At 37.9% G+C, this 23351-nt stretch overlaps 1 protein-coding gene and 3 pseudogenes across 2 annotated transcripts; 3 read left to right on the forward strand and 1 right to left on the reverse strand.

Annotated features, from left to right (window-relative positions):
• Positions 1–1818: 1818 nt before the first annotated feature.
• Positions 1819–2571, forward strand: LOC149112813 (uncharacterized; annotated as a pseudogene).
• Positions 2572–4113: 1542 nt separating this feature from the next.
• Positions 4114–5944, forward strand: LOC149112814 (beta-4C adrenergic receptor-like). The gene has a single exon (XM_089289969.1). The coding sequence runs from the start codon at positions 4115–4117 to the stop codon at positions 5009–5011; it is 897 nt and encodes a 298-aa protein (XP_089146095.1). The 5' UTR covers position 4114; the 3' UTR covers positions 5012–5944.
• A 5337-nt stretch (positions 5945–11281) lies between these two features.
• Positions 11282–12764, forward strand: LOC149112815 (adenosine receptor A2b-like; annotated as a pseudogene).
• Positions 12765–13374: 610 nt separating this feature from the next.
• Positions 13375–23101, reverse strand: LOC149112816 (DNA topoisomerase 3-alpha-like; annotated as a pseudogene). Its single transcript, XR_016206987.1, has 21 exons — positions 22777–23101; positions 22626–22676; positions 22008–22082; positions 21714–21764; positions 21530–21608; positions 20707–20820; positions 20441–20507; positions 20154–20184; positions 19397–19455; positions 18789–18852; positions 18325–18421; positions 17669–17842; positions 17210–17293; positions 16574–16828; positions 16423–16459; positions 16233–16315; positions 15173–15316; positions 14872–14911; positions 14693–14752; positions 14161–14363; positions 13375–13933 (listed from the first exon to the last, which is right to left on the reverse strand). The product of XR_016206987.1 is annotated as a DNA topoisomerase 3-alpha-like (transcript).
• Positions 23102–23351: the final 250 nt, after the last annotated feature.

Consider the following 23351-nt stretch of genomic DNA (forward strand, 5'->3'; position numbering starts at 1 on the left):
TTTTAGTGAAAAGTTATTTTCGTTCGGTATGCACACGCCTGGCTAACGTGATACCCAGACGTGTTTGTCTGGGCTGAAATTTTTCCTCTTTCTAATACTTGAACAAAAGATTTATCTTTGCAGTGGAAACTCGTTCTAGCAATAGCTTTGAGGCGACTGAAAACATATTTACGAAGCACGATGTTACAGACCAGATTGACAGGACTCGCCTTGCTGCACATTCATTACAACATGGACATTGACAGATTTGCAAGGCTTCATCCAAGGAGAATGGAACTGGCAAATATATTGTCTGAGTGACTCAAAAAGCCAGGAAAGGGTACTTTAGGTAGTTAAAATTGAAAAAATTTCGTGGGGGAGCATGCCCCCGGACCCCCTAGGAGCTTGCGCCTTCGGCTAACCCTAACCTTTTGCAGTAAATCGGTCAACATTTTTCCTAGATCCGCGCCTGTACGTCATACGTATATCTTGTGTTTTTGTTTTGTTGTTTGCCAGAGTATTGTGTTAGATTTACCTTTTTGATATCTCTGCCAAGTTCAGTTTTAAAAGGTCTGTCGTTTTACACACTGATCCTGTTGTTTCTCAATTCCTCTCTGAATCCTGTTATTTACTGCTGGAAAATGAGACACATTCGACACGCTATCATAGACACACTGCGAAATATATCACAAAGACATAACCAAGCAAACTTGTAGTTACTAGACAGTCCTGTTGTAAGAATAAGTTTAGAAGCATTATAATGACTAACTTTTCATCTCGACCACGAAACTACTTTTGGGAATTTTGCTTTTACTGATAGAACGTAATCTGTGTACATCCGGTAGACGCCTGTTAATATATGATGTACAAATATAAAATATCAATGTTTTTAATGTCAGAATAACAATTAGCTTATTCTTATCTTACTTCTTTCTTGAAGTCTATTGGTAATCAAATAAAATATATCTGTTGTAAAAAGAAAAATCGTTTTTTTAGAAATATTTTGGTTCCATTTCTAAGGTAGCGGCATGGGGTAGGCATCTCAGAGTTAGTGAATCTTCAACAACCAAATGATTTTTCCTGTTAAGGAATTGTGAACTCTATTGTCCCTATAAAGTCGATGCATTCGTATAATTAATCTCAAATTTATTTCTTGAGTACAATTCCCCCCCCCCCCCCCCCCCCCCACCCCCCATGATCAGGAGTAATTCTGGTAGAAAATCAAGAGAAGATCAAGGTATTTATCTGGATCTCTCTTGAAAATACATACATGTTATTTGCCGGCTGGGAGGTCCGTATGGTGAAAAACCGTGACAGAGGTCTTGGAAATGCTGCCCAAGGCCGCAGACCGAGGGCAGCAGTTTCAAGCCCGAGGTCACAGTTTTTCACTATACGGACCGACCCTAAGCCGGCAAATAACATATTTATTTTTACAGGATTAAGTGCCATTACAGCGCCGAGCTACAAACAACCAAACAAATTCTCACAACTTCGAAATACTCAATTGAATTTACTTACACTGACTTTCCTTGCCATTTAAAAGTGAATAGAGCTAAACTTTCGTTGGTTAATCGTCGATTGAAGTATAAAAAGGGCGAAAGATTGACGATTACCGCCGGTTCACTCAGGAAAATTGACCAACGCGACAATTTCACCCGCGCGGTTTCCCGCCGGTACCGTGACCGTGGTCAGAGATAGGAAAATCCGAAAAGGTATTTAAGGACGACTGGTTAAATAAGCAGCATAATCTCAACATTACAAAATCAGGCTTGGTAGAGTTGCTTAATATTGCCACCAAGAACCAGCTTTTTCAGTTTGAGGGGAGTTTGTATGAACAAACCGATGGTGTTGCTATGGGTTCGCCAATTGGACCCCTAATGGCCAACGCATTTATGTGCAGTATCGAAGATCGACTTCAGGACCAAGGCAAGTTACCCGAGTTCTACAAACGCTATGTGGATAACACATTGAGCATAATGCCTGACACCGAAACAGCTGAAGCATTCCTTTCCTCTCTAAATGAAAGCCATCCATCTGCCAACTTCACCATGGAACTTGGCGAACATGGTAAACTTCCTTTCCTGGGAACGGAGATCAGGAAATGCAATGGTCGCCTGGAGACAAGGGTGTACAGAAAACCAACTGACACCGCATTACAAGAGCCACGTCAATGTTAGATACAAGAAGTCAATGCTAAAAACAATGCTGGATCGTGCCTTTAAAGTGTCGTCTACCTGGCAGCTGTTCCACCTGGAATTTGATCGTCTCAAACAGACGTTCTCCCGACTTCAGTACCCAGCCTAACTTCTGCAATCGACGATCAGTAATTTTGTCACCAAGAAAGTTTCAGGCGATCCAATTTCCACACGCGCATGTAACGTAAATGAAGCGCTTGTCGATGTCAGAATGGTGTTACCATTCAAGGATAAGAGTTCAGTCAATTCCGCGCGAAGGCAACTTGGGGAACTAGGTCGCAAAATTGGAATTGATATTCGCCCCGTGTAAACAAGCCGTAAGATCGGACACGAGATCAAACCAAAAGAAAAGAAGCCGCCTACCATTAACCAACAACTCGTGATTTTAAGATCTTGAGACAGTCCCAAAGTAAGTTCTCACGCCCTAATTTGTACTAATATATGTATATTTCATTCGCTTTTTTTACAACTTGAAAATGATCTCAGAGAGATCGAAACGTCGTTTTTTATCCTTAGTTTTTATTCTGAAAACTTAGGTTATTGTCTAGGGAAACACGTATATTAGGGAGCTTAACAAACCCACGACGGCAACGGCAACGTCGCTAAACAAAAAGTTTAATGAGGAGAACAATGGCTGTGCACGTGTGTTATAATTCTTCGTACATTTCTTTGCCGTCCTCTCCAAAATAACAACGGGAAATGGAAATGACCAAGTTCTGCGTCGTCTACGGAACGTGGACGAAGACGGCTAATTTCTGATATTTCCATTGGAATTGAACGCCGTCGTTGGATGTTTAGCTTAAGCACGTTTTTAGAGCCATTGGTGTACCGAACAGATCTAAACAATCGCGAATTTCGCTGGTAAAATATAAATTCAATTTTTACTTGGCGTCTTCCTCGGTGTCGTTGTCGTGGTTGCTTAAGCTCCCTAACAACGTGAAATGACCTAATTCTGCGTTGTGTGGAGAACATGAACCACGACGGCTAATTTTTTAAATTTTTATTTCGAATTTATCGATGAGTCCTAGATTCAGTTTCGGGATAGCTTTGACAGTGATAAACAAAGTAAATGACTTTAGGTACCGAGAGATTCGGGGAGAAACTGCAAAATGATTTTTTGATCGACGTTGTCCTCTGCGTCGCCGTCGTGGTTTATTAAGCTCCCTAATTTCAGGACATGAGAGATCATCGCGTTTTTTCCTTTGTCTAGGTCTTTGATTTAACTTAGATGGTTGCAAAAAAAAAATTGTTGATGTATGGCATACTCTTTCTGACACTTTTATTCATTAATTCTTTCACCATCGCCTGTTTTCAGTTTTATTTACATTTCAAAACACACTCATTTTGAAACTTGCAAACTTTTGTTTTTTCCAATAAATGGTGGAACCAACACAACAATGACAAGCCAGTGTTATATTTTCGCTCAAGGACCGGGTTGCTTACAGCTGCTTCGTGTTTAAGATCGGTTAACTCGCGTCATTATTACTCTAATTTCAAGCTTTATTATTTAGAAGTATGGGTTATTGATCAAGTGTGAGCTCAAGATGGCAGGATATTGGCCAAGTGCTTTTTTTTACGTGTTTATGGACCGAGACGGAGTCGCGGTCCATAAACTCGCAAAAAAGGAATGAGGCCAATATCCAGCCATCTTGACCAAACAAGCTGGGTCAATAAAGGATTTATTCTATGGCTTTAGGGGAAATTTTTTCTTGCGGGACACGGCGGGTAGTCCCGAGCAGGCAAGATAGCTCCATCTTGCGCGCTTGGGTAGCCAATCACAGCGCAGGATTTGATTCATCTTGTCCGCTCACGGAGCTAGCCATATGATAAATTAATTTTCTCTATCAGAGACACTTTTATTCACTCAGTTACGAAAAAGAACCCGAGGTGGTCGGAAACCGAAACATACCAATCACGGGCTGGAACAAACTGCGCCTCAAATGGGGAGAGAGAGGGAGGTTGTTAGAAAGGAATTTCCACTCGTGCTTCCCCTATTTGCTTTCTCGTGCCTAGTACAGTCTGCCGGTCCCAACGCTTTCTCAGCCTACACCGCCATCATGTTGAACATTTTAACAATACACGCGATGATAAAAACTTCGTCGTTGCCAAAGCCTTTGAGAACATTGCTCCTGAGTCTTGCTGTTTCTGATCTTGGTGTTGGTTTACTGGTTCAACCTTCGTACATCGCTGTAATGGCCAATCCTACCTATTTCACAAACACCGCGTTTAACATGATCTCACCTTTATTTGTTAGTGCTTCATTCTTTAGTGTTGTGGCCATAAGTGTCGACAGGTTCCTGGCCGTTCATCTTCATTTCAGATATCAGGAACTTGTGACTCACAAGCGTGTTGTAGCTGTGGTGATCTCAATTTGGGTTTTTAGCGCTTTTCTTACATCAATCGGGTTTTGGATCTCCCTTGATGGCATCCTGCTCGTCGACCTAGTCACCCAAAGTATTGGCTATATTATTACGGGAATTATTTATTGCAGAATTTATTTTACTGTACGACGCCATTCAGACCAAATTCATTGCCAACAGATACAGGTAGCACAGAACAGCCAAATAGAAAGTGCTTCGTGGCAGAGAAAGTCTGCCGTCAATACTTTGTACGTATATCTCATGTTTTTAGTTTGTTGTTTGCCAGACTTTTTTTGCGCTCGGGTCGCCCGTTTGATATGTCCGCAAAGTTCAGCTTTAAATGGCTTGCTTTTTTACTCACTGACCCTCTTTTTCCTCAATTCCTCTCTGAATCCTGTTATTTACTACTGGAAGATGAGACACATTCGACGCGCTATCATAAACACATTGCGAGGCATATTTCTAAGGCAAAACTAAACAAAATTGTAACTGGACAATGATCGAACAAAATAGCACTGCTGTTAGAGTAACTTTATAGCAGGGCTCCGGCGGCACGAAGGGCCAGCAAGCGGAGCACCATACTCATAGGAAACCGTGAATCGCTTTTTTTTTTCATGGTCATCATGGCTAGCGGTTTGCTCGTGCATGGGCGCCTACGTGAGACGACGACGTAGGCGCAACATGGCGGCCATACTCTGGCAGGTTGACCGAAACATGCAGCCTTGGTTTACAGCTACATCTTTGATATTGGAAATCCATGTTATGGTCAATTGATAACTGTCAAAACAAAGTATCCGCTCACCAGTATCACGTGACGATATCGCGGGCTCAGGTTTAAAGCTTGTCTGGCACACGTTTTTTTAAGAAGCTGGCCGCTGCCCAGGTACTGGTTTTCGATTGGATCGCAGGCTGAAGCCAGGTTAACTTACTGTAGTCAGGGGTCTGTTTCTCGAAAGTCCTGGAACTTCTCGGGCCCGCAAAGCAGTTTTTAATTAATGAGTATCTAAAAGCAGAAAGTTGTATACGCCTGAAACTTTCTGTATGAAGAGAACCTCTCTTCATATTAAGAATATGTGAATAAAACGAAGCTTTTACTCTGATGTTTCTTAATTCCTCTCTGAATCCTGTTATTTACTGCTGGAAAATAAGACACATTCGACACTCTGTGATAGACGAGCTGCGAAGCATATTATTAAGACAAAACTAGACAGTTCTCCTATAAGAGTAAGTTTAGAAACGTCATAACGACTACTAGCAGTTTATCTCGACCAAGAAACTAATTTTTAGTAATTTAACTTTTTGATGGAAGCAAAATCTGCGAACATCAGATAGACTTAAGTCTCTTAATACACGATGTTAAAAGAAGTATAAACGTTGTCTGGTTGAAAAGATTAAATACATAAGCTTCGGGCCATCAGTCTATGGTCTTTAACGAATAAAATATGTTTCTCTGCGAATAGAAGTAAATACTAAAAGAGTGAAAAAATTTAGAAACTAGAATACCGTAGGTGTGTGAAAAAATAAACTTAAAAGAGTGTAAATGACATCTAAATTACAATAAAATGAAATATTGCCCACGCAACGGTTTTCAATTGTTGTCGAGATAATGATGATGATGATGATGATGATGATGATGATAATTGAGATATAGCAGGGATTTTTATGCAAATCACTCACTCACTCACTTGGTCAATCAGCCAATCGCCAGGCGCAGTTGTAGCGGAGTACTGTATGCAAATCAGTCACTCGCTCACTCGTAATCGGAAGTCTTATCAATCAGCAAATCACCAAGCGCAATTGTAGCGGAGTTTTGTATGCAAATGAGTTACTCGCTTATTCGTAACTGTCAGACACACTAGCTGCATTTGAACATCAGTACGCGGTATTTGAACTGATGTTACACCGGCATACACGAAAGAACCAGAATTACTGAGAAACACCGATTGGAGACGACCGTGAAAGGAAAAATCTATATGAAACTACTCCAGGACCATGGAACGAGTTTGCAAAACATCAATGAACGAGTTTGCAAAATATAAATTACGAGTAAGACCCGAGGATCTTGTATAGTGAGCAGCAGGACGTAGCGACTTGTGTGTTTATTTAACAATATGTACTTCTTGTTTCTACCTTTCACTAAAGGTCCTGATGATGGGACTTAAAGAAAAGGCTCTTCTTTTCTCTTCTCTTCTCTTCTCTTCTATTTTATTTTCTTCTCTTCTCTTCTCTTCTGTTCTCTTCTGTTCTCTTCTCTTCACTTCTCTTCTCTTTTCTTTTCTTTTCTTTTCTTCTCCTCTCTTCTCTTTTCTTCTTTTCTCTTCTCTTCTCTTCTCTTCTCTTTCCTTCTCTTCTCTTCTCTTCTCTTTTCTTCCCTTCTCTTCTCTTCTCTTTTCTTCTCTTCTCTTCTCTTCTCTTAACTTCTCTTCTCTTCTCTTCTCTTCTCTTCTCTTTTCTTCTCTTCTCTTAACTTCTCTTCTCTTAACTTCTCTTCTCTTAACTTCTCTTCTCTTAACTTCTCTTTTCTTCTCTTCTCTTACCATCTTAGGGAGGATATTGTACTGCAGAGCAACCTGTTATCCGAGCTAATTTCACAATTTATTATATAACTGAGAAAATTAGCTCATTGTGATCGGCTGAGAGCAGGCCAAATTAACGCGCGCTCGTTCGCAATTTCCCACTTGTATAATAAATGAGCTCGAGCAATTAAGGATTTACACTACTCGTGATATTTTAAAATTCTTTCAAATTACGCTCGCCTAAAGGCTCGTACACTTTTGAGAGAATTTTGAAATATCAGTCGTAGTGTAAATCCTTAATTCCACTCGCATTCATACGATTAACAATACAAATTAATGAGGAAGTCAGTAAAGATAATTTCCATATTGTAAGTTCATCAATTGAACTATAATATGTTTACACAGATGATATGTAAAAAGATTATAACCAGCTTATGTTTCTAAGAATAATTTATAGCTGGCTCATCTTTTTTTCTTTGTTTCTTCCTCTAAATTCGTAACCAAATAAAATAAACGTTGCAAAAGGATAATGTCCCCCTAAATATATTTAAGAAATATTTTCCTTTTATGTTTTAGAATGTTTCGCATACTGATGACATTTTCGACGTTGTCATGCATTATAATTGATCGAATATTTTCGCCTGCAGGTGATTGGTCCAAACTCGTGATGTGACTGAATACTGGGGAATATCCGAGTGATATTCCCCAACTTTGAAAAGATTTCGCGTGTTCCGAAAAAATATTTGGAAATTATGAACACAATAATCTCTATTTGGCGCGAAAATATGCTTGGAAAGTTTTTCTAAGAACGTCTGAATTGGTAAGGTTCGATTCCAATTTCTGCAGGGAATTTGTTTGTTTGCTGCTTTTCCTTGTTTACTTTTTATGTCTATTCGTAACTCCTGGCTAAATAATACCGACTCATCTGTCTTCATGCGTCAAACCCCAGTCAAAGCAGCTAATCAGGTTTCAAAAGGACTGGTCACAGACAACAAAGGCCGTCACAAAAACATATGGCACATAAAAACATAATGAACTAATGAAAAAAGAACTTTACTCATGACGAAATGCTTTTTACAAAAATGACTTGTCTCGCAGGAAGCGTTCATTTGTATCATGATAAAAATTAGGGAATGAGGGATAGGCAAAAAGAATAAAAAGTGTTGAAAATTATTTTTGTGCGAACTTGGGATAATGGTGGCGAGTTGACTTACACAAACAGTTCGCCTCGTTGTTATGAAAATTAAAATTAAAATTCAACACCTTTTGCTAACTTCCATTTTAATGAGAAACGCAAAACCAGACTTTCAATTTTTCCAATAAGCCTTGAAAAGCACTTATCATTTTACTAAAATCTTCGTTTTCGTAAAACGAAAATTGACTCATTAATTTAAACAAGAATGCCAAAGGTTGCCTGGTTTCAACTGATATTTATTTTTACATGAGAACAGATATGCCAGCTTTAATATTATTCGCTTTCTGTGACGGTAAGTCGTAATAAAGCACTCAACCCAACCATACATCTTTCAATATTCACCTATCTCTTGCTCAGTAACTTGGCCAGCCTATTAGCATACGGTACAATTTCATCGTACATAACATCGCTTAGCGCTCTTTTTCAAAGCTGTATAATAAATGAAGCTCACCCACTCTACTCATCGGTAATCGTTAATTGTGTGTTCAACTCTTTCTCAGCCTACACCGCCATCATGTTGAAAAATTTTAACAATCTATGCGATGCGGAAAACTTCGTCGTTACCAAAGCCTTTGAAAACATTGCTCCTGAGTCTTGCTGTTTCTGATTTTGGTGTTGGTTTACTCGCTCAACCTTTGTTCATCGTAAGGATGGTAAATCCTACTTATTTCACACACATCACGTTTAACGTCGGCCAAATTATATTCACTGTTGCGTCATTCTTCAGTGTTGTGGCCATAAATGTTGACAGATTCTTGGCCGTCATCTTCATCTCAGATATCAGGAACTTGTGACTCACAAGCGAGTTTCTGCTGGGGTCATCGCATTTTGGACTTTGAGTGTACTTTATGGGCCATTATCTTTGTTCTTGAGTTCAAAACGATGTCACAGTTGTCATTATTTTCGGGGTCTGTTTCATTATTACAGGGATTGCCAATTGCAAAATATATTTCACTGTACGACGCCACAAAAAACAAATGCAAGCCCAACAAATACAAGTAGCACATACAGAAGAGCCAAATGGAAAGTGCTGCGAGGCAGAGAAAACCTGCTGTCAGTACATTCTACGTATTTCTCGTGTTTTTAGTTTGTTGTTTGCCAACCTATTGCGCTCTGGTTGCCAGCTCAGTGTGATTTCTCCTCAGAGCTCCGCTTTAACTGATCTGTTGCTATACGCAGGGACACTAACATTCCTTAATTCGTCTCTGAATCCTGTTATTTACTGCTGGAAGATGAGACATTCGCCACGCTATCATAGACACACTGCGACATATATTTCCAAGTCAAAACTAAACAAATTGTAATCCCGGGACCGCGTGAAGTGTAACTTAATAAATGATATGATCGCCAGCAACAGTTCATCTAGATAGGACGTCTGACTGTAAAAAGCACTAAATCATCAGTGAGTAATTAGTAAAGAGAAACATTAGATGGGAGCCATTGGATAAAACAATACATAGTCACTATACACACAAGACTTTATTCAGGGATTAATAAAAGACACCCTGAGAGGGAGTTTAAGGAGGTGGATCCTTTGTTAAAACTTCTTAAAATAAAATATATATTAAAAGCTATTAAAGGTTAACAATCAAGCATGTATTATCTGGGTCTACAAACACGTTGTTGTGCATTTGTTTTGTTGGACGTCCTGCGAATTTCAGGGTTATAAAAGTATATCAAAAGATCTTCAATTATCCACGCACCTGTCTGATCTGTGGAAGAGGGAAACTACAGTTACGGTGAAATTTTCGCACGCAACTGAATAGACAAGACTGGAAGAGATTTGGTAATAGCATCGTGTTTAATTCCCAGTTTCTTCATAAAGCATAAATGAACGAAGGGCTATCATATCATAATTTAGTCGAACTTTTGGTGTTTAACCGCATAACTCTTCTTAAAGCAGTTTATTTTCAGATGTTCCGTGACTATTGTTTGACATGACAGGTAGAAGAAAACAAACACAAAACATCTTTACGTTTTATGAGGCATTTAATCCTGTCACGGAAAGCAGCTCTACAATTATGTTAAAGGTTCAAATAATTAATTCAGTATTTTTGCACTAAAATTGAAATAACCGGCGTAGCCTGCTCCGTTAGGCTAAAACGAAATATTTGACCATCTCAGCTTCATTAGAATGCGTCTAATAAACGAGCGACTAAATGGTCTGCGTGTAAAATGCGTTTTTTCCCCTGTTTCAAATAAGGCAATCAAACTTACCGACAAAGTGAACGCCCCTTGCAAATATAAATATTCTTAAAATACGGAAAATACGAACGAGAAATGAGCAAATAAAAGGGCAGCTGAATTTCTAATTTGTATAATTTTCATTTTGGCCCGAAATTCTTGTTTTCCTAATTAATAGGTATACACGCACCCATAACTAACTCATAGTATAAACTTCTGACCCGTAAAACTCTATTCAAAGGAGGCAATTTACCAATGGACAGGTCCCAGACAACTGAGGTTGTCACAGAAACATGACACGAAAGGTTCAATTAACTAACAAGGAACTTTACTCATCACGTTCTTCTTTAAGAACAAATAGTTTCTCTTGCAGAAATAATCAATTTGTGTTATAAAATAAATTAAGAGATGAGCAGAAGACAAAAACAGTTTTTGAGCTAAACTGGAATAACGTTGGAGGAGTTTATTTGTGAAACAAGTAAACAAGTCACCATCTGAGCATCATTAGGATGCTTGTTTAGAAAAGTCATTTGGTTTTGTATGACGACTTACTTTCAGATATTTTCCATTTTAATATATTAGTTTAACTTCTTCAAGCTCAAAATGATTGTTAATTGCAATTTCTGCTTTGGGTAAAAGGGAACTTAGTCCGATTTCAGAAATGAGAAGAGAGTGCGAAGCTAGCTTTGTGACGTTCGTTGTTATGAAAATTCAAATTCAGCACATTTCCATAACGTACAACTTTTATGGAAAACGCAAAATTCTCTACTTGAACATCTAAACTATACCTTAGGTTCAGTATCATTCATTACTTTACTATAGATATATTCGTTTTCCTGTCATAGTGTTGCGCAAAATGAACAGAGAAGTGTTTTTTTTTTTTTCTTTTCTTTTTTTTTTTTTACATTTAAACAGATGCCAGTTTAGTACCCGTATACATCATTCAATCCTAGACCGGAAGTAGCATCAAACACCACATCATTTTTTGATCAAACCGTTTTGTCTACAACTCAGCCCACGGTACAACTTCACTGTAACATTGCTCAGCGCTCATTTTTCAAAGTTCAAGCTGTACAATGAACGAAACTAACCCACTCTACTCATCGGTCATCGTTAACCGTGTGTTCAACGCTTTCTCAGCCTACACCGCCATCATGTTGAACATTTTAACAATACACGCGATGAGGAAAACTTCGTTGGTACCAAAGCCTTTGAAAACATTGCTCCTGAGTCTTGCTGTTTCTGATCTTGGTGTTGGTTTGCTGACCCAACCTTTGTATATCACACGGATGGTCAGTCCTGCTAATTCCACCAGCACCTTGCTTCACAGAGCCTCATGCGTATTTATTTACTCTTCGTTCTTTAGTGTTTTGGCCATAAGTGTCGACAGATTCTTGGCTATTCATCTTCATCTTAGATATCAGGAACTTGTGACTCACAAGCGTGTTGTTGCTGTGGTGATCTCAATTTGGGTTTTTAGTGCATTTCTTACATCAATTTGGCTTTGGCCCTCAGATAATGTCGCCGCCATGCTCGTCACCATTATCATTGCAAGTTTTTGCTATATTATTACAGCAACTGTTTACTGCAAAATTTATTTCACTGTACAACGCCACGCAAAACAAATGTAAGTCCAGCAAATACAGGTAGCACAGAATAACCAAATGGAAAGTGCTGCGAGGCAGAGAAAATCTGCCGTCAGTACATTCTACGTATATCTTGTGTTTTTAGTTTGTAGTTTGCCAGATTATTGCGCTCTAGTTGCCAGTTTGATCTCTGCGCCAAGTACCGCTTTAGATGGTCTGTTGTTATACTCAGAGACCCTGTTGTTCTTTAATTCCTCTCTGAATCCTGTTATTTACTGCTGGAAGATGAGACACATTCGACACGCTATCATAGACACACTGCGAAATATAAGACAAAATTGTAATCCCACGACTGCCGCAAGAGTGACTTCGTAAATGGTATTACCACCAACAGTTTATCTAGAGACATTAACCTTTGGGTTTTTAGTTATTTAAGTGGTCTCTTTAAACATGATGTAGAAGTATTGTGATGTCCATAATATCTGCTTGCGATTTAAAATTTTTACAAGGCTAAACATGTTTAACAGACTAAAAAAGTAAAAAACCAAACGTGTTTGACATTATATTGAAGATGACAATCACATAATGTCGAAAACGGTTGAGTTTTTTTTTTTTTTCCAAACATTTTTTCAAGTATTATAATTTTAATGGTTTTCAGAATTATTACTTGCTGGCGTATCTTTGTTTAACTTCGTTTTGCAGTGTATTCCGATTCATAACCAAATAACAATAAACGTTGCGAACAAAAATGTGTTTTAGAAACATTTTGCTTCCATGTTAAAGGTAGCGGGTTAGAACTACATTTCGCGCGAAAAAGTAGCTACTTTTCGGAATGTTATCCATTCTAATTGAGATCTCTGCATTTGTGTGGGATGTAAGTAGCAACCAAATGATTTCTCGAAATTCTACGTTGCGCATGCAAAAGTCGTTGGAAGATGTATTCGTCAAAGTTGATCCGAAGTTTATCTCGAATGTACACCCCTATGATTAGAAGTAACTACGATTGAGACTACATCTCAAGATTAACAATCACTATTAATCCAGAAACTGAGGTTGTTACAATACGTATAATTTTAAGAGCAGGAGACCTCCGCATTTATAAACCTAAAATTTGACAGTTGCAAAAACAAAAACAGATCACGTGCGGCAAACTTACTCTTATCTATTTCAGTCACAGTAGAGTGACAGAGTTTGATGAGTACAGCTGAATCAGTCCCAGTTTTGCGAACCATCTAAAGGTACAAAGATTGGCTCGACAAGCCCAAGATCAGGGTAAAGTCTGACCGTGCGAAGTACTAAATCATCAGTGTCAAGTGAACATTTAGATGGGAGCCATTGGGTAAAACAATCAGACCTGCATTATTTGGGTCTGCCAAAAAAAGGAATGTCATTTTAATACAACCGTGACACATGACTGACATAAATAGAGCTTGCTCGCAATAAAATCCTCGTCCCTAAGGTAAGATTGGAACATCGTCAAGGTGTTATTAGTACCTACAGATTGCTGGTTAACCCGCATCAGCAATAAACCGAATTCTCGACTTATTTTTCATCCTAGACAAAAGAATGCTCCAGTTTGTACGTCTTAATTTTTCATTGTTCAATAAGACACGGTTTTTATTAAAATAATTGAAATGCAAGTACATTGAAGCATAATACATATTTGATAAGTGTCCTTGGTGTTTTTATGAAGTTACAGGATGTACATTGTAATAAAAGTAAGATGTAAAACGTGGAATCAAGCTTTGAGCCACAGCTAAAATGTTCTAAGAACTCATCGAGGCATCCCACATGTCAGAGACATGAGATGTAAAAGAATTTATTTGCATTGTGCGTTAACAGATCAATATTATTAGCGACAGAATATCTACTCCGGCTGTGTGTTATCTGTTCATGGGGCAGGTCCTCTTGGTGTGACCTGCAAATAAGGAAAAAAATACTGAAGCAACAGCTTTTGTTTGCTAATACACTTTGCCTCTTCATTGCTTTTATAAGATAAATGAAGTTCACGCACTTTCAAGTCTTTCCACTCTAACTTTCACAAAGTTACCACTGTTGAGGTTGCCAGAAATTCTTTATTACCAATCAAGCACTGTGTTTGGAGCAGAGGCAAAATTCTTTGAACAAAATTAAAGAAATCCCTACCTTCCTGGTGGCAAAGGCCACACTTTCTTTTCTTTGTCGCTCCACTGTTTGTTGGTGCTGATCGTCCTGTTTTGAACGCGTTACTGCCAGCTGATGACTCTGGAGTGTCCCCCCATTCAAAGAAATCGCAACCCTGCCCTCTCGGCTTAGCACAACAGTAAAATGGCCGGCCCTTGTTCGGTCCTTCCTTGGAAACTGTGCGGCTGAGAAATTTAATGAAAGTTAGTTTTGGTTATGCCTTGCAAGTATTGGTACTTGAAGAATACAACAAGCTAATGGATGGACTTGCATGAGTGTGAGGCTGCTGTGAAAATAGAGTAAAAGCTTTCTTAAGAAAATGTTGCTCAAATCTCTTTAAACCTCTATTTTTAATCTGTCGTCGTGCCAAATTGCTATAAATTATCCAGACTACTTACTTTATTACTAGTAGTCCAATTGGCGATGTGTTGATCAGTATTTCATAACAGAAAACTTTCGCATATGCATGTAGTTGTAAGCTACAACTAAAGATATTAAGTGTGTCATGTAATACCTTGCAGCTGGTTCGCTACAGCGACAAGAGGGATTAGAGCTGTCTGTACTCATTGATCCACTGCAATGAAAGAAACATTATGAGGCAGTTTGTGAGAAAAAAAGAAAAAAAAACGACACAGAACAGATTTTGTGTTGACTTCCCGTGTATAGATGATCTCATCAAAAATTGTATCTCACCTGACTCCAGTAAAAGTTGTGTTTCTTCCGGAGTTGAATCCTAAAGTAAGGAAAAGTTTACTTATTAGTGGAACCTGTTTTTTACGATAACAGATCGTCAAATTGTCCGCTCTCGCTCTTTGACGCATCGCATAAATTATAAATTCATGAGTCTGTCCGCATATTGACGATGAAGATTAGCCAATGAGCGCGCGAGAATTTCTGCAGTTATCGTAAAATGTTTATTTGATAGTAATTTTTTTATGGAAAAAAGCGTCAACTCGCACAAAAAACTCTGGACCAACCAACAGTGATCATGTACCTGCATTATTCCTGTTGAAGCTTTTGGATGTCATTAGAGGCGCAGTTTGGCCAAATGATGATGATGAACTCCCTGAATCGTCATCAGCCCACAAGAAAAATCCACAGCCATTATCTCTGTTTGGACATTTATAAAACGGTCCACCTGAATGTAAATAATTAAAATCAAACCAGCACTGATATTTCTTCCCTGATCAAGGTAACCTTCTTATGCGACAAATACATGACGTCCCTTTCAGTTTTACTGAAGGTTAGCCATCGCACTCTTTGCAAAGAGTTCCAGGTTTGAGCACTGACTGGGTTCGCTGTAATGTGTTCCTTGAGCAATGTAATTTACTCTCTGTGCCTCTCTCTAGCCAGGTGTATCGGAGAATCTTTGTTTACAACATTTGCCTCATTACCATAAGCGATACAGTTTCTGATGGAGCCACAAAGAGATTAATACTGAATATTGAAAGGGCGCAGCACGATTAACTATCCCAAGGAATCTGAGCGCGATGTATTGAATACTTTTTGTGCGACGAGGGTTTAAAAGCTCAAAATTTTACAAAGAATGTATGAGCTCATTAGCGCTTTTGCCACACAGAAATTTTGATGTTTTTTGAAAGTCAATCTCTCCTCGAATATTACACCCAAAGAGCCAAAAATTTCACCACTTACTAAGTTTCACAAGCTCTTTAAGTTTTCTTAGTAAAATCGTGTCTAGCATGATGCCCTCTATGCGCAAAGTCGTATGTTAATGAGGAAAAATGTAAACAATGACGTCAGTTAAGATTCGCCCATAAAATGAGTAACAACAAATTCGTAGGGCAACCAGACAAACTGCCAGGATAATCTGACAGACTAACATCTTGCCAAAATGGAGTAGCAATATTCATACAATAATAACATTGTAAGTTGCTCCATGCAAAGAACCTGGCGCTAATCAGAACCAGTATGCCATTTAAGATTAACTTCTACTGATCTCTCCTAGCATGGGATAGACTTTCACTGTTTTATGGGTTCCTGCGAGCCACTTCATATATCTATATGCTACTGGAACTAGTGTTCATGTTACTTACCTTTGTTAGGTCCATCTTTCTTTACAGTTAATGTTGTTGCAGGTTGCCCACAGGTACAAACCACACAGTTCTCATTATCATCTCTGTCGTAAAAGTTAACAAAATAGGATGAAAAAATGACCTCAGTATAGTGGTAATGGTGCATTAAAGCAGAGGGCTGGCAGTAAATGAAGATTTCTGTAAAACTTACCCTCCAATGTGGCTACCTGAAGGAAACTGGTTGAAACCTGAAAAGAAAAACGGGAGCACACACATTTAGATGAAGATTTGACTTCTTCTCATGCAACTGTAGATCGTTAATTTATAGTTTGGCGTTAATTTAAAATGAAATGAGGAAGTACCTCCCGAAAATGATGAGCTAAATCCCCAACTCTGACCAGCTGGTGTATAACCACGCCCTGCATTCCTATTGGATTGATTGGAGGTAATACCTCCCCTTGGAACAGAAGGTCTTCTAACTTGAGATGTTGCTGCTGATCTAGAGCCGTTCCCTCTGGTCTTGCTGGGCATGCCTCGACCACGCCCTGAAGTATGTTTGTTTCCTCTGTTGCTGGGCTGAGAAGTTTGTCTCCCTCTTCCAGCTGAATTTGAACCACCTGGTCAGGTATCCAGGTATAAGAATCAGTGGCGAATGCATGTTGAAGAATTCAAAAAAAGAACTACTGCCTTAAAACGGCTAACAGTATGACAGCAAGAAGAAGTGGCAAATACATGATCCTTTCATCACCAACAAATGACTTAAGCCATGATTTTACACCTTTAGTACAACAGATATAGAAGAAGCACCTTAAACTGATTAAGTTTCCGAAATTCTCCCTGCGTGTATGCTCAGAGCACTTGCTATCGAATTTCAGACATTCCCTATGTTTTGCTACAAACAGAAGAAAACGCTACCCTTATTGAAGGATTTCCGACTGATCTGGTGAAACAATAGTTCTTTTAATGAAGAAGAACATTTCCTGGATAGAGCTTTTTACCTCACTCTGACGGCAGCCTTGTTGTCCTTCAGGTCCAATAACTCTCTTAGACTATCATCACATCCACCTACGCAACCAGTATATCTATAAAGCAAGAATGATACAATCATCAACGGCCAACAAAACAAGCTTCATGCACGAGGGGTCCCCTTCAACAAAGCCAATGGTTTCGCTGGAGTCTTAAGCACTTAACTGAATGTTTTAGCAATAAGAAAACATAGTGTCACGCTTTCAACATTAAAGGTTCACAATTATTTCATCATAAGCATTTGGGAAAATTTTGGTGATACAGACCTAGCTTGCCTTGAGGAAATGCTGGATTTTCATAGTAAATTAGGAAAATGGGTCAAAGCCAACATGTTCTGCATCATGTTTCAAGCTACTCAGGCATGCAGCAAACACAGGTGAATCACACAAATCCTCCACCCACCTTTAAACAATGCAAATTTTAAAACTTACTCTAAAGACATCATGGGTGGAACAGAACCTCTCTTGAATTTGAAACTGATTTTATGTACATCTCCTGGTTGACACCGCTGACACACAGACTCATGAACTGCAGCCTCAACCACAAATTTAGGGAAGAAGGCACTGGCACGGCATCTTGGGTAGCCTTGACATCCTATCATGAAGCTGCAGAGTCAAAAGAAGAAAAACGTAACAAGGCTGTTGCATTTTAACAAGTCAGGAACTATAAATATTACAAACCTGGCTGGGAAGCTACAGGGGTTTCATTAATGTTTTCAGTAGGAAGGCAACTGGTTTTCACAGGTGGGCAAAACGTTTTGAACTGAACTCCTCTCCAAGAAAAACTTTTTTCCATATGGCCTAACCCGGCGGACAAAACCATCCTCACAGCCACTCAATTTGCTTGGTGCCCAGCCCTTAATGAAACCCTGTGAGTAAGTTTGGAAGAAAGTAAAAGTGGACGAGATGACTACTTTCAAAAAGAAGGTCAACTTGGCACCTAACAGCAGCAGCAGAGAAAAGTCATTAAAACACTCTAAACTGATGGTTTTATGACAAAACTTGGAAAATCACTGGAAATATTTGCAGTCACTACATGTACATCAGCCATAAGTATTTGTATACTTATTTTAACAATATCAGCGTACCTGCCATCTTTAGTTTTCTTGAGCACCATTTGTTCAGTTTTTCATCTAGGACAAAGGCGAAGAGGTTCTGTTCCTCTCTCGTCCTCATTACCAAGAACTGTAATCATAAAAAAATCACTAAAGGTTTGGAAAGTTTGTAGATAGACCTTGGGAAGGCATGAGCTGAGTCCGGATTCCACCAAGAATTTGGTTATACAGTAAGAGCAAGATTTCTTACAATCCTTGAACCGTTGCGAATGAAAGTAAATTAAAATATCAATTCTCAGTTTCTCACTGAGTATATCTGCATTAGGATAAAAACTTAGTAATCAGCATTAATTCGGTTTTGAGCATAATGCCATGGTTGACAAACTCTGTCATTCAGTTATCCTGTGCTTGATGTTCAGTGACATAAACAATGCATTCAATCAAACATTTTTCCCCTTCTATTTACGCATACAACAGTATGCAACAGTAAGTTTTACCTTCATTGATAAATTCTTGAGGATCTCCAAAATAAGATGATAAGGCTTGATCCAGTTTGACTGCCTATACAGAGAAAGAAAACAAACCAATCATGAACCACCAAAATTGATGAATTCCAAGAAGTCTGTAATACTGATTTGAATATTAACCCACTATAAACTGAGCAGCCAAAAACAATTAAATCCAAATTAGTACCACTCAAGCAAGTTTCACAATTTTTTGACAAAACACTTCAGCCACTAAAAGATAATCTTTATATCACAAAAATAAATAAGAGTATGTGCATACTGAATATATTGGTATGAACTCTTTAGATCATGAAATATTGTACAGAAAATGTAAAAAATTTAATATATTGTACATCTGAAGTAACTATTAGACCTGTAAATAGTTATAAAAGTCTCATCTCCAGCCTTTATTGCAAGCATACCTACAGTATCCAAACAATTTCCAACAATGATCTTTTGATTACTGTAACAATGAAGCCTAATGTGGGCCAAGGTAATTTATTCCATAAGAAGGTTTGAGCATCACAGGAAAACTGTGTCCCATTATAATCTGTAAATAAATTTGAACACATGTAAATGAAGAATACATATAAGCCCACCTCTTGCACAGCTTGAACAAACTGTTCCTTATATTTGGCTATCTGTTCAACAAGTACATCTAAACAACAGGAATGATAATTATCAGATATATTATGGCAAAAGCAAGTCTACTACACCTTGTTTTCTTGGTCATAAACATGTCTCAAGTACTGTCCACCACGCTATTGCTACTTGACAATGTTCTTTTTATTAATTTTTGACAACTTTGGGTTAGGGTTTCATGTCTCTGAGAACTCTCTGATGACTTCTGTCTTATTTTGAATGAATGTATTAATGAAGTTTTCACTGAAAAAGTCAGACTCAGCAGACATACCAGTAAGTTTACAATCGAAATCATGAATAAAAGTAAGATAAAAACAATTTAAAATCTGCACTAGTTTAGAACGACATCTGTTTATAAATGAGTTTTTGTATCTCCATTCTTATCTGGGAAGTTGGAATTATTCCCTCCTTTTACTTAGTATTCTTGACCATTTTGGCAGCAACAAATCTTGAAGTGGGTGATTTTTCATGGTGGCCATCTTGTTAAATAAATGTTGAGCAGCCAATGACGATGCAACAAGTGAGGGAGGCAGTTGACAACAGACTGAGTGAGAATGAGAAACTTGACAACTGCACCTATCACATACGTTACACTTTCACTGGAAGATATCAAATAGTTGTTTAAAAAGATTCCAGTTTGCTAGTAGTAAATATTGATCAAAAACTTGATCAGGTGACAGTGATAAGGTGCACAGTACTGTAAATTGTCCTTACCATCTTTGTTTCTTGTTCCTTCACAAATTCGGCAAAGTTAGATCATAAAGTAGGCATTAAATTTAATAAAATAACACAGTAATAAAAGTAAATTCACCACTAAGGATAGTCTAATGTTGACGATCATATGGGCGGACATGGAATAAACATGTGTGCAGACTTGCTCTGTTATTATCAGCTAACAGAATTACCAACATGTGATTACATTTGAGAACAGCTGGGAATAAATTTTTTAACAATCAGCTTTTACTGAAAATGCTGCTGTAACCAGTATATCTCACTCACCTTTTTAAATCAGCTTCAAGCTCTGACCTCAGCTTGGTTTGGAAAGCTCAAATCCCATCAAGTCATAACCTTTTCAAATACAAGAGAAATGCAAGGAAATACAATCAGATTCTGGGTCAAAATAGCAGAGTTAAGAAAACAGGTAGCAACATTGTAACAGAAGACTGCTGTATGAAAATAATGCAGAGTTTCTGAGATGATTATTCCATATTGAGGATTAATTAGTCTTCATAAATTACAATTCAATAGATCTTTGTGAAGCTATTACCTTCAACAAGTCCCATTCCAAGCTGTCCTGGTAGAAAGGTCCTATCTTGCTGCACTCCCACATAGCACCTGTTTTTTATGGTCTCTATATGTTCTGCATGAGTTGCATCTGTGCCTGTATGTAAAAGGTGAACAACAAGAATATTTCACTTGTCTGTAAAGGTGGATCATCACTAAAATTCACTTCTCCTTTAGTTATTTGCTGTTACTACTGACAAAAGTATTTAGACAGAAAATACAATCATTAATTACGCTAAACAGAGACACAGTGGAACCCTGTTAAAACGGTCACCAGCGGGCCACAAAAATCTGGTCATATTAACCGGGTGGCCATATTAAAAGGAGTTCTTTAAATACAAAAATGACTGACTGAGCTTTAGTTTAGGCCAGACTAAAGTGGCCATAAATAACAGGGTGGCCGTAAGGCAGGGTTCCACTCCATTGGAGTGTGAATTATAAATAATATTAAGTCAATGGACTTGAAAAGTTACTAGGTAGGAATTAACTTGTATTAACTTGAATTTTCATGGTTTTAATAAGTGTATATTTGGAAAAACATATTAATTACATTAAATAAGAGAAATCTTTGAATAAAATTCAATCAATGTTTTGCATAATCATATAATTTCACTAGATTTCAATAAAAAGTAAAATAACGAAAAATAAGACTGTTCCTGGCAATATTGAAAAATTGTCTTCACTCATGACTCCAAACTAATCCTCTCAAGGATCCAAGGAGAATATTATCATGGAAAATGTACGGTAAAAATAAACGTTGACATTGAATCTTGAACAAGTTTGTAAATTGAGCTTTTCCAATTTACCTATACCATGTTTCTCCATTAGACTGATCAGATCAGCTTCAGTTAACAAAGGAGGAGGTTTGGTTTCACCATCAACCATCTGCAGACAGTTTGAAATAATTAGAACACAAGTACTCATGTTATGTTAACTATTGACCAACAACAGCTCGTTAATCAACAGACGTCAAGCTCAGTAATTACAAACCTCAATTGAACTTGGTTGAAATTCTTCACCTTGGTTGTACACTGGGATTGTCTAACATGAAGAAAGCAGATTTGAGAATGCTAAGATAATCATAAAAGGTTTACAGGTAAAAGAAGTTCAACTTTGTAATACATGTATGTAAGCTCAAGAAATCACAATCATGAAACCAATCTAAACAGTTCTCAATATACAAATTTACATTGCACACTCCTGATTACAAAAGCTGCTTGATATGTGCAGACATAATTATCTGAATTCAGAAAACAGAACGTGATTGAAATAAAATTAACCTACCTTTGCATTCCACTTGTCATATGGATAAACATCAAGATAGTTTCTTGCAATTATCATGAGTCCTGTAGCTGTAAACTAAAAGCATGGAGTACAGAGATCCATAAATAATCAGTTTATTCTCAACTTGAAATAACAATAAGATTTAATTTAGTACATTTTGAATATAGTACATCTCTATATTTACTGTAAGAATTGAGAAGCATTTTATGTGTAAAAAAAGACTAGTGCATATCTGGGCACTAGGGCACTATTCTACAGTGCTATTCACCTTACTATGCCACCTAGTAAAGTTTTTGATTAGATTTTGACAACTTTTTGCCATCTTTTTGAAAACTTCTGATGGCTTTCGTTTGAAACTGCATATCAAACTGTGACAACTTCCTGCTGGTTTCAAAATAATGTTCACAGATTGAGACTTTTGAAATGTTGAATTTCACAATTTAACATCTTTACCTTCAACAGTCCCATGTTTTGATTTGCTGGTTCAAATGGAGGCCAGCAAAAAGTTGTCAAAAAAATTCAAACTTTAAGAGAAAACTTTCTCAAGTGGTAATGGTAGGATGCATGGCACAGTAAACCCAAAATGATTTGTTTTCACAAGTTAGGATGTCACCTCACCTTTTCTCCAGCAATCTCTATTTCCACGTTTGTCTCTTGACCTTTGGCATCCTGACAAAAAGAGTCAGTTCAGTTTATGATATGGCTCGCAATTCACAACTTCAGGCGGTATTAATGTATCTTTAGCAAAGCATAATGTGAAATTTCTTACCTCAGAACAGCAGGCTAAAAAATGCGTCACTATAAACTCATACACTCTTTTCTCATTACCCTGCCAATACAATGGAGTGTACCTTTGAGTTACAGAATATATAAATATTGTAGACAAGAGAAATAACATATCATAATATTATAATCTACATGTAGTTAACACAAGATATCATGAACTATAATTAGAGATTGGCTGAATAAATTATATCCCAACAGTACTTCTGAAGGCCAAAATGCTTGTGCTTTTCCACGCGATTTGCTTTATTTTCATGGAACTTTCTACACCCGTTTGGCAGAAAGAGGCCAGACAGATAACATATGAAGTCGTTGAAGCCATGCGCGAAGCAGAGAAAACTTAAACGGGCTCAATACACCGATTCCAGAAAAAAACCGGAAGTTGCACCGAAACGAGGCTTAGTAGCCCTTGCGGTAAATAAAGCAACATGGCGAACGAAGAAGAAAGGCCAATCTCTCTTCTGATGATATTCCCGGCGTCAGTGTGAGCGAAGAACATTGAAAAATTGACACTCAGCCAATCGAAATTCTGGCTTAAAAGTCGCCGTATAAATCAAAGGG

Source organism: Orbicella faveolata, unplaced genomic scaffold (assembly GCF_042242905.1).
Source record: "Orbicella faveolata isolate gen_17 unplaced genomic scaffold, um_ofav_v1 contig_2, whole genome shotgun sequence".
Taxonomy (NCBI): Eukaryota; Metazoa; Cnidaria; class Anthozoa; order Scleractinia; family Merulinidae; genus Orbicella; species Orbicella faveolata.

Excerpts from the sequence above, each read along its gene's own strand:
- LOC149112814 (XM_089289969.1), top strand. The coding sequence starts at position 4,115 with ATGGGGAGAGAGAGGGAGGTTGTTAGAAAGGAATTTCCACTCGTGCTT.